The following is an 11,534-nucleotide window of genomic DNA, read 5'->3' as shown; positions in this document are numbered from 1 at the left end:
GTCGTGCTGAAACTCCCCACAGATGCTCCCGTTGCATAGATTGCAGACGGCCTGTGTCCCACCCGTCCCACCGATACGCCTGCCCGAACCCGACAGCTAGTTTTGAGCCCTGTCACGATGTGATGGACAATACATTTTTTGAATCTTGAATCATTAGCTGTCTGATTCAAACAAACACGCCAGCGGTGCGGGAACCCCCCCAAAGCGAAGGAGACAGACACAAGCAAAGCCACCCGCAATCCGTGCAACACAAGAGTAGCTCGTGGGGGAGCATCTGCAAAATGCCCCAACACGACATGTCCAACCTGCTGGCCATCTAACTCAACCCCTTTCCCAGAACCCAAAAAACAGGAGTACCATGTGATGACAGAAGGCTGGAGATGTGCTTTAATACTTAATGTTAACCAGGTGGTTAATTCAGTGGCAGCTGATTATAACAGTACATTTATTAGCTCCTATTTAAAACACAGTAGTTGGAATTTTATTTAAAACTGTATGAAACATTTAATATTTAATATTTAATATTGTGGAGAACCCGTTCAACGTTTGCTGGCACACTTTGATCCACGCAGTAAGTTGTTGCGCCCATTATTTCTGTCTCAAGTTATTTTGGTTTGACCTGACTGAACTTTGAACTTATGTCTGGCCAGTCCTTGAATGCCCTCTAGAGGTCATTGATGTTTTACCCTTGCATCTCTGTCAGTTTGGGGCATGGCAAAGATTGTTAAACTTTGGCAAAAATGCTTAAGAATACTTTTGTTGATACTCAGTAAACAGTACATAAGTATATACAGTAAATTAACAAGTTATTTAAATACACATATTGCTCCCTCATGTGATCGGATCGGTGATCGGTTTATTTAAACTCACTAATCGGTGATCAGCCCCAAAAATCCTGATTGCGTAAAGCCTATTGTGCATGTTACTTACCAAACTGTCAGAAACAGACTCTATGAGGGTGGCATGAGGGACAGACGTCCTCTAGTGTGACCTGTGCTCACAGCCCAGCACCATAAAGCTCGATTGGCATTCGCAAGAGAACACCAGAATTGGCAGGTCAGCCATTGGCACCTGGTTCTCTTCACAGATGAGAGCAGGTTCACACTGGGCACATGTGACAGGCATGAAAGAGTCTGGAGACGCTGTGGTGAATGTTATGCTGACTGTAACATCATCCAGCATGACCGGTTTGGCAGTGGGTGAGTGATGGTCTGGGGAGGCATATCCTTGGAGTGTCGCACAGACCTCCATTTCATAGCCAACGATTCCCTGACTGCTGTTGGGATGAAATCCGCGGAGCGATTGTCAGACCTTACTCTGGTGCAGTGGGCCCTGGGTTCCTCCTGGTGCAGGAAAGTGTGTAGGCAGTTCCTGGATGATGAAGGTATTGATGCCACTGACTGGCCCTCTTGTTCCCCTTACCTAAATCCCATTGAGCACCTATGGGACGTTGTGTATTGGTGCATCCGATGCCATCAGGCACCACCACAGACTGCCCAGGAGCTCAATGATACCCTGATTCAGGTCTGGGAGGAGATCCCCCAGGACACCATCCGCAGAGTCATCAGGAGCATGCCCAGACATTGTTGGGAGTGCATACAGCAGCGGTTCTCAAAGTGTGGGGCGCGCCCCACTGGTGGGGAATAGAGACGTGACAGGTGGGGCGCGACAAACAGGAGGAAATTTTCCTTTTTATGCCTATTTTTATCAATGCCTTTCTTTAATGACAACAAAGATCATATCAATAGTCACTGTTCCTGTCGCCGCGGTGGTAAGCGCGGCCCGCTAGCTTGATAGCTGCGTCTGGGACTCCCGAGTGTAGCCAGGTCTCAGTGATTATAATCACACAACTCTCCTGGACGAGTGACCATGTTGATAAGCGAAATCGTAGTTCATCCATTTTGTTGTTAAGAGACCTGACGTTGGCAACGAAGAGGCTGGGGAGCGGTGGTCTCCTGGGATTCCTCTTTAGTCGAGCAAGAGTGCCACCCTGGCAGCCCCGCTTCTGCTTGCGCTCCCTCCGCAGGCTCCGCCGCCTGCCACTCAGTATGATCATCCACGGAGGCCCCGATGGTCTGGCTATCTCCGCTGGTATCCGGTGACTATGTGGGAAAGTATCCATATCGGGTAGTTGTTGTTGCGTGATCCCGATTTGTAATAGGGATTCACGACTGTACTGTATTAAGTTTGATCTACCTGAGCGAAATTCCCAGAGTGCGATCAGAACAACAACAAACATTTATACTCCGCCAGCAGATGATATTGTGGATGTATCTCTCAAATGCATACCGAAGACCATTCTGTCGGCTTCTCTCTGATATCACCAAACAGTTTTTCCAGAAATTTGTCGTAATTTCCTTTGGAATATCTCTTATTGATATCACTGAAAACTCCATATTTCTTATGGTAGGAGCGAAAGCTTGACAGACATAGCAACAGTAACTAAGGGGGGCGGGGCTTAGCGAACGGTCAATTGTAGAGGAACAAACTTTCGCGCGGATGTTAAGCTTGGCGTAATTCATTAGCATTGTGTTGGGGCGATGGGGGCAGGTGGGGCTTGAAAATTCCCCCTTGTCCAAAGTGGGGGATGACCGAAAAAGTTTGAGAACCACTGGCATACAGGCACACAGGGCCATACACACTACTGAGTCACATTATGAGTTGCCGTGAGAAAATTCACACAAGTTGGATCATACTGTGATATCAGTTTTTTACTTGGATTTTCAGTGTGATTTTGAATCCAGCCCTCAATGGGTTGATGATTTTGGTTTCCATTTACTGTTGTTACATCATTTTGTTCTCAACAAATTTTACAATGTACGTCAGTAAAGACTGTCAACTTGAAAAAATCATTCATCAAGATCTGATGTGTGTTTACAGTGTTTTCTTAATTTCTTTGAGCAGTGTACAATTGGCAACCCATCTTTGCATTTTTTACTCTTATTTGTTCATCCGATAGAGAGAACGGCACCATTCGTGATCAGTTAACTAGTGGACAATCTGCCCTAGCTATAACCCTCCCATCTAATGACATTTGCGAATGCTCTGCCGAGAAACGGAGAGGGAGAGAGAGGCCAGTGTGTGTGGGAATTAAGGTGGAGAAATAAAGCAACACTGAGTTAGCAAACTTTTAAAGCGACTCTGAAAAAATATTATTGAATTTTGAGGCTCGTTCTCAGGTCGTCAAGTACCACTTAAGGTTGGTGGCTTGGGTACTATAGAGCCAACCCCACCCTGATCTGACTGAATTGCTGTTTTATTTCACTTCATTGATGAAAGTGACTTACCATATGAAACCATTAATTCGGAAAGGAAAGATTGCACTCTGCAGCTTAATAATAGTGATGTTGTTCTTGTCCTTTTTGCCCAAAAATAATAATAGAGAATATTCCCACAAAGTTAATGCTGTTCTCTCTGCCATCCCACTACACTGAATTAGCCATCTACACATTGGCGCCGACACAACTGTAAGTTTACTGCAGCATGAGGCACACAGCCACCTGCTAAGCAGCAGGAGAGAAACAGTGCAAATGCTTCAGGGATTTTATTTTATTTTTGTGGCGACAGAAGTAAAGGAAATGACAGCAATTCTTTCCAATAACGGATTACTTTTATGAAAAACTAACTAAATAATGGATTACTTGAATTGCAGTACTAACGTGCAGTACAACTAACACATTACGTTACTCGTTACAACAAAAAGTAATCACAGTGCTCTGATGGATTACTTTGTAATGTTACCCCCAAAACTGTTTATTGCAAACATAACAAAATGTTTCATACAGTTTTAAATAAAATTCCAACTACTGTGTTTTAAATAGGAGCTAATAAATGTACTGTTATAATCAGCTGCCACTGAATTAACCACCTGGTTAACATTAAGTATTAAAGCACATCTCCAGCCTTCTGTCATCACATGGTACTCCTGTTTTTTGGGTTCTGGGAAAGGGGTTGAGTCAGATGGCCAGCAGGTTGGACTCTGACTAAATTGACTGCATGTATAACATGCATTTCTTGTCCTACCCCACACAAAGCACTTCACAACACAAGTCAGCATTTGACAATTCAAACATAATCACACACAGATGGAACAGCCACTGGGAGCAATTTGGGGTATATATATATTGCCCAGGGATGACATGTAGACTACAGAGTGCCAGGATCTGATTAGTGGACGACCACTCTCTACCCCCTGAGCCACAGCCGATACATTTTAATGTCTACGACCTTTTTTCTAACATTGTGATTTATGTTTTATATCAGCAACTGGTTCTCCTTGTTGGAGTTGATGAGGTCATGTCACACTAATTAAAAAAAACATCTCCTGGTTCCTCATGATAATCCACAGACCTCATTATGATCATATTTGGTTTAACATTTTTATTAGTAATGCATGTTCATAAACATGTTTATGTTGTTGCACTCACCAGTCATGTCCACAGTTGAGCATTGTTTTCCACTCCCTTTACAGATATGAGGTGCTGTTCGCTCCCCAACCTCCTGCAGCCTCCTGCCAATTCCTGTCCAGTGTAGAGTTGACTTTACAGCACCAAGTGGCTGACACAAATGATCGTGTGATGCACCAAGCAGAGCGACTGAAGGCAGAGGGCACAACAGCAGCAGCCTGTGAGGAGCAGCTGCAGGAGATTGAGCACTGCATTACAGTCTTCCTTCGGGAAAATGGAGAGCCAGGCTCCCTCAGTCTGGCTGGAATCATCACTTCTGCCCTTTGCACACTCTGCAGGTTTAACACATTCCATGTTTCACTGTGCTGTTTGTCCACTCAGACTAGTGGTCAGTATCCATAAGTGGCTATATTGCTAAAATAAGCCTTCTGTACAACAGCTATATTTCTGAACCCTTCATCACCTACATCACTTATTTATTGGCTGGACCACAGCAAAGCAAGGAAAAAGCAAAACATGAAAGTCTGCCCATGACTGAGTTACTGAGTGATTAAGTTACACCTTTGTTTGGTAAGTGGAGTTTTGCCTTTGCTTTTTTAAAATGAGTAATGGCAAATGTTAGTTATGTACAGTCACTCCACATTCTATGAGTATAGGTGCCCTCTACAGCTAACAGTGATGGATTCACCCCTCGCTAGCACAGAACTGGTTGTGTTTTATTTGCTGAGACCAGATGATTGGCTCCCACAACAGCTTTTAATTCAGCTGGTTAAGGGAGCTGGTGGCGCCCACGGTTTAGAGGGATGCGCCTATAATCATAGAATGTGGAGTTATTGTACTGAACTAACATTTGCCACTACTCATTTTAAGAGAGCATTGGCGAAACTCCAACACTGACTCAACCAAAGGTTTAACTTCATCGCTCAGTAACTCAGTCAGAGGCAGACTTTCATGTAAGATATGTAACTTACATTAATATTGTATAGGCTTCACCCTCTAAGGCTATCGCTAGTAGGTTAAGGGCAAAACAGGATATCCTCTCTGTAAGACCCATTGGATCCACAAAAATGTAGTGCTTCTTGGAAATGTAGCTTTGAAAATGAAGAGGAGAAGTTGCAGGTGATCAGTGGGACATCACTGTGGTTTCATTGTCCAGACGGAATCTGGTGATGGAGGGTGCGGCCGCCAGTGCTGGAGAGCAGTTGGTAGACCTGACATCTCGGGATGGGGCATGGTTCCTGGAGGAGCTCTGCAGTATGATTGGAAATGTCAGTGCCCTGGCAACCCTGCTTCAACGCTGCCCTCACTTGCCCCATGACCTGGAGCTGCCTGCACCCTCAGCTACCACCCAGGCTGTGTACCTGGCCAACGCTGTGTACACCTGCTTGCAGGTAGGTGCACCCTCCAAAACAATGTGAAATCAACTAGTCAAAACCAGAAGTAACCTATTCTCCAGATGAAAATGAGAGGCTTGAATTTTTGTAATATTTTTGTTTTTATGGGTTTGTGAATGTGGCTGTTAGAGAAGTACGTTCCATTGGAAATACAATACAGTAATTGCTGACACTGATGTGTCTCCTTGTTCACTGTAGGAACTGAATACCAACTTCCGTCAGATCATCTTTCCAGAGGCTCTGCGCTGTATGGTAAAAGGAGAGCCCACTCTGGAGTCCATGTTGGCAGAGTTGGAGCAGCTGGTGGAGCAGAGTTCTGATGGTCTCGGCCTGCAGGGGTTGGCCGACAGTTTGCAGGCCACCACAGGCCTGGACCATGATGAGCACAACCACTGCCTCCACATCACCAGGTAAGGACCTGCTTTAGCATTCTACTCATGAATTTGATCAGCATTGACTAAACTACAAACTTGTGATTCTTGAATTCCAAATCAAGTCTGATCAATGAAAAACTTCTTCTGTTCTTAGGATGCTGCGAGGGCAGTATTCTGAGCTGATTCAGCCTCGTAGCATAGATGGACCGGGCCAGGACACACCAAAGATGTCTGCTGGTCAAATGTTGTTGGTGGCCTTTGATGGCATGTTCACCCAGCTAGAGACTGCATTTGGCCAGCTCACAGAGAAGGTAGCATCTGTTTCCTTTAAGTTTTAATAAATGGAATAATAGGCTGTAAATGACTTAGTTTATTTGCCTGTGCATCAGGTGTGTTATTTGATGTTCCAATCTAAAGGCCTGTTGGCCTGCAAGTCCCCTGAGACCCTCAGCACATCAAACACGTGTCAAATTGCCATTTGACAGCTTTTTACTACTTACCCAATGCCTTTACAAAACCTTGTAGCCAAGGGTTATGAATTGTGCCTGTAGTTTGAGAATAATATAACAACATGGAGGCTCTGTTGTATGAGCCAGGGCAGCCAACTTTTTATTCTGCTCACATGTGACTTGTAGCACGTTACAGACTGACTTCTGACATATTTACCTACCAAAATAGGTGTCCCGAATATACCACTATACACTGCGTAAATGCTTTTCAGGGGGAGCTAACATTCGCATAGAACAATTCACTAATGGCCAACTCAATAAAAGAGCTGAAAACATGTTAGATAAAGTGGGATATAGTGCAATAAATTTTCAGTTTGACTTTATATTTTAATAGTCAGTGTTTTTTTGTGAACATACAATTGAATTTTTGAAAGAAAAGTTACATAACATCCTTAAGAAATATACCAGAATTAGCAGGTCAGACTTTTAAACAATCTGAATCAGCCATTAAAAATTGTAATCGGAAATTATAGGCCTATATCAATATTAAATTGTGATTATAAGATATATACAACCATCCTAGCTAAGAGACTCGAAACTTTTATGACAGAACTAATTAATGAAGATCAATGTGGCTTTATCAAGGGGCGCCAAACACAAGATAATATAAGGAGGACTTTACATATAATTGAGGAAGTACAAAAAAAGGGAGAAAGTGCACTGCTGCTCAGTTTGGACGCAGAAAAAGCTTTCGATAGCATCAGTTGGAAATTTTTATATCTTACTTTAGAAAGATTCGGCTTTAATACAGACTCAGTTAACATTATTAAAACACTTTATCAAGACCCGAAGGCTAGAATTAAAATAAATGGCAGTCTCACTGGTTCAAACTGGAAAGATCTACTAGACAGGGCTGTTGCTTATCGCCAACTCTCTTTGCAATTTTCATAGAGCCTTTGGCCCAGGCAATAAGAGAAGACCAAGGTATAGCAGGGGGTAAAGGGCACAGAACATAAAATCGGACTATTTGCAGATGATGTTATGATCAGTCTAAAACAACCAGATGTCTGTCTTCCAAGACTTATGGAAAGACTGGATTCATTTTATTACTTGTCAGGTTATAAACTCAATGTGACAAAAACACAGGTATTACCCATAAACTATACCCCACCCCAAGCCATTCAACAAACATATAAATTCAAATGGAAAGCAAAAACAATAAAATACCTAGGTGTAAGTATCAGTAGAAACTTAACAAAACTGTACAAAATTAATTATGGGACTCTAAATCAAGAAATTCAAAAAGATATGGAAAGATGGTTGGCGCTAACATTGGATTTTAGTTCCAGAATAGAAATCATAAAGATGAATGTCTTACCGAGGATTTTATATTTATTTCAATCATTACCAACAGAAATCCCCACATCACAATTCAAAGAATGGAACAAAAAAATCTCACGTTTCATCTGGGGGGGGAAAAGGCCAAGGATAAAATACGCAACTCTTCAGATTCCCAAAGACAAAGGCGGGTTAGCCCTACCAAACCTCTTAGAATATTATTATGCCGCCCAGACTCGACCTTTGGTGTATTGGTGTGATCCTGAGTATACTGCAAGGTGGAAAGATATTGAATTAAAAAGAGAGGGATACCATATCCAAAGTATGATTGCAAACAGGGACATGTTTAAAAAATATAAGAATATGCTTGATCCAATTACTAGATTCACTCTGGAAATCTGGTTCATAGTGATTAGGAAATACAATTTAGAAAGTGAAATTTTGAGCTGGCTGACTTGTGATTCTAAATTTAAACCAGGGGCAATGGATAGTAGTTATGAACAATGGATAAACAAGGGGATTACAGCAATATGTACAATAATTGATCGGGGGAAAATTAAAAGCTTTCAAAAACTGAAGAGGGAATATGGACTGGAGGATTGCGATCAATTTAGGTATTACCAAGTTAGACTTCTTTGAGAAAGAAATAAAACCAGATCTTCCCCAGGAGCTGAATAAAGTAACTATAACACTGTGTAATGCATATAGAAACAATACTGGAAGAGTGGTTTCAACACTGTACCAGGGTCTAGAGAAGAGCAGAGGAACTTCTACACTGTATGTTAGAGACAGATGGGTAAAAGAAAGTAAAATGCCATTAACTGAAGAGGACTGGTTTAACATATGTGATGTACAGCGAACCACCACCAGCTCCAGGATGTGGAAAGAATTTTGCTTGAAAAATATGATCAGGTTCTTTATTACTCCCAAAACAAAGAGCAAAATTTCAACTACACAACAAACATGCTGGAGACGGTGTGGAGAGCAGAATGCAGGTCACACTCATGTTTTTTGGGAATGTACTAAAATGAGAAATTATTGGAATGATGTGTGGGTAGAATTGAAAACAATACTGGGATATGAACTACCAAAGTTATGTGAGATATTATACCTGTGTAACCTGACAAGGAAAAATGCACAATATGAAGACGAATATCTGGTAAAAATTCTGCTGGCTGCGGCCAAGAAGGCAATCACCAGGAAATGGTGTAGAGAGGACCCTCCCACTCGGAGGAACTGGCTGGACACAGTTGAGGAGATAATCAATATGGAAAGATTTACGGATATATTGAGACTCCAGCAAACAAAATTTGATAAGAAATGAGAAAAATGGACAGTCCACAAATCTCAAAGCAGAGACACCATCGAAAACTTGGACTGATGTCAGAGACATTTGAGGATTATTATTAAGAACATGTACCCCACTGACGCTGTAATGTGTTCTTTAATGTTGTTATATGCCAAAAATTAATAAAATCTGAGTAAAAAAAAAAAAAATTGTAATCGGTGCACCTCTAGATTTTACATTGATCAGTTTATCCTCGAACCACCAGTAATATTTTTGGATCATTCCTTCTCTCTCTCACTCTTTCATTCCATTTCCCTGTGCACCTCATTATCCTCAGCTAAGCTCTCTGGAGGTGCCATCTGCCTGGAGGAAGGTGGATGTTGTGAGGGAGGCTCGGGCCACACAGCTCCACTTTTTTGACAGCCTAAGTCAGCGGCAGTTGATGGAAGAGGTATTCTTCCTCAAGAGACTGCAAACCATCAGGGATTTCTTCAAGCTGTGCGCCTCCTTTGCTCAGACTCTGTCTGGTAAGAGCTTCTTACTGCAACATGAGACCAATTACAAACCATCCACCCACAGTGATTGGCTGATCACCAGTCACATGTTAAGTAAGACCTTTTAGCTGAACTCTATACAAGCCTAAAACAATATGTTAATATGTTTTGTCCGTCTTGTCTCGACAAATTGTTCACACCATATTTCTGCTCTTTTTAGACCAAAGCAAACTGTATAGGTGTTCACAGGAGTGTTTCCCAGGCAGAGAAGACTAATCTTGGTGTAATCTGGGCTTGATTGTTCTAAAAATTGAAATTTCAGTCTTATTTTTTGTCCATATCATCAGTGCTGCGAGTTCATTGATCAGCTTTGCAGTCTGCTGTCTGACGAATGTGTGACAATTTTGTGTGTTCAGCTACCTGTCCTCCAGCTGACGACCTGTTACCTACAAATGGACCAGTTGGTTTGGGGAAGCCATTGTACCGGCGGCCCAGTGCAACAGGGTCAGGTGTGACAGTGGTCAGTGAGGAAAAGATGACCCGCCCCATCAAGGCCTTCACAGCCGAGTTTGTTCGACAGATGCTTATGGGTATGCCTAGCCAGGCTCTCGGTCTGGCCCTCTGCAGCACCCTGTCTGCCCTTGGCCTTGACGTTGTCACCCAGGTGGAGGTGAAAGATTTTGGTGCAGAAAGCAAGGTACATTGTGTTTCTGTGTGGAAGTTAGATTTTTCTGAGCAAAACTCCAGTATTAAATCCACTGACTTAGTCTGAAAGCTTCAAACCTCACATTAAACATTAAAAATGTTTAGCGTTCAACTTTTCAAAGTTACTAAAATAACACATAATTAAAACCCAAGAGACTCCGCTGAAATTTGTAAAGAGAAAGACCAGAAACACTTATGAGTGATGGCCTAATTCCACAAATATAGGTACAAACAGAATGTATTGAATGTTGATAAATATGTATTTATATGAATAAACACGAAGTTAATGTGTAGAGACAAGTATGTAGCATAAACTGATACCACACACCAAAGCATTTATAGCCTTCATCCCCATCTTTGTGCAACACATACAGCAGAGGAGAGAATTCATGTGCCACCATAAATTACACTAAAACCATTTGTTCCGTTTCTTCAAGTAGCTTCTGATTAAATTCTCTTACAGATTAAAGGAATAGTTCACTCTAAAACAAAATTCAGTCATTATCGACTCACCCACATGCTGATGAGAAGTCCGGTGTAGTTTCTTATTCCTCGAAGTGCAGCTGGAGACCCGCGGGGGTACCCTCCGGCAGGAATAATCCATATAACGAGCATAAGTGGCGACCGAGAGGAAAAGGTCCATAAAACTACACAAAAACTTTGTAATATTCCTCCATACTGCTCATCCGCTGCAATCCAAGTGTCCTGAAGTGGCGACATCCAGAGTTTACTCGAAACGACGTCATTTAGTACATTTTTCTAGCCTAAACAGTCACTATACTATATCTGCCTGGAGGCACGCTCCGCGTGCACGCAAGTCTCCCTCACAGCCGATTGCACTACGGAAGCCGCGCTGGACAAGATGAACGAGACTCGCGATAGATACACACCGGTATTTACATCCTGCTTTGAGCGACCGCGCGACACACAAACACAAGAGGGATCTGCCTGCACTAGTGATTTGAAACTTTGAGACTCACAGCTGGATGTAAATACCGGTGTGTATCTATCGCGAGTTCTTGTTGATCTTGTCTGGCGCGGCTTCCGTAGTGCAATCGGCTGTGAGGGAGACTCGCATGAACGCGG

The 11,534-nt window shown here is 42.6% G+C and overlaps 1 protein-coding gene across 1 annotated transcript in view; it reads left to right on the top strand.

Moving 5' to 3' along the window:
* The window catches only part of smg1 (SMG1 nonsense mediated mRNA decay associated PI3K related kinase), a 118,599-nt gene that overhangs the window by 86,642 nt on the left and 20,423 nt on the right, over positions 1–11,534 (top strand). The window contains exons 47-52 of the mRNA XM_073462725.1: positions 4,472–4,744; positions 5,563–5,797; positions 5,999–6,210; positions 6,329–6,485; positions 9,587–9,776; positions 10,160–10,440. Of these exons, the coding sequence (XP_073318826.1) occupies positions 4,472–4,744; positions 5,563–5,797; positions 5,999–6,210; positions 6,329–6,485; positions 9,587–9,776; positions 10,160–10,440 (1,348 nt within the window). The remainder of the gene's footprint in view (positions 1–4,471; positions 4,745–5,562; positions 5,798–5,998; positions 6,211–6,328; positions 6,486–9,586; positions 9,777–10,159; positions 10,441–11,534) is intronic.

This window comes from Pagrus major, chromosome 24, assembly GCF_040436345.1.
Source record: "Pagrus major chromosome 24, Pma_NU_1.0".
NCBI lineage: Eukaryota > Metazoa > Chordata > Actinopteri > Spariformes > Sparidae > Pagrus > Pagrus major.
The sequence above is the reverse complement of the archived record's forward strand: the minus strand, read 5'-3'. Positions and strand labels throughout refer to the sequence as shown.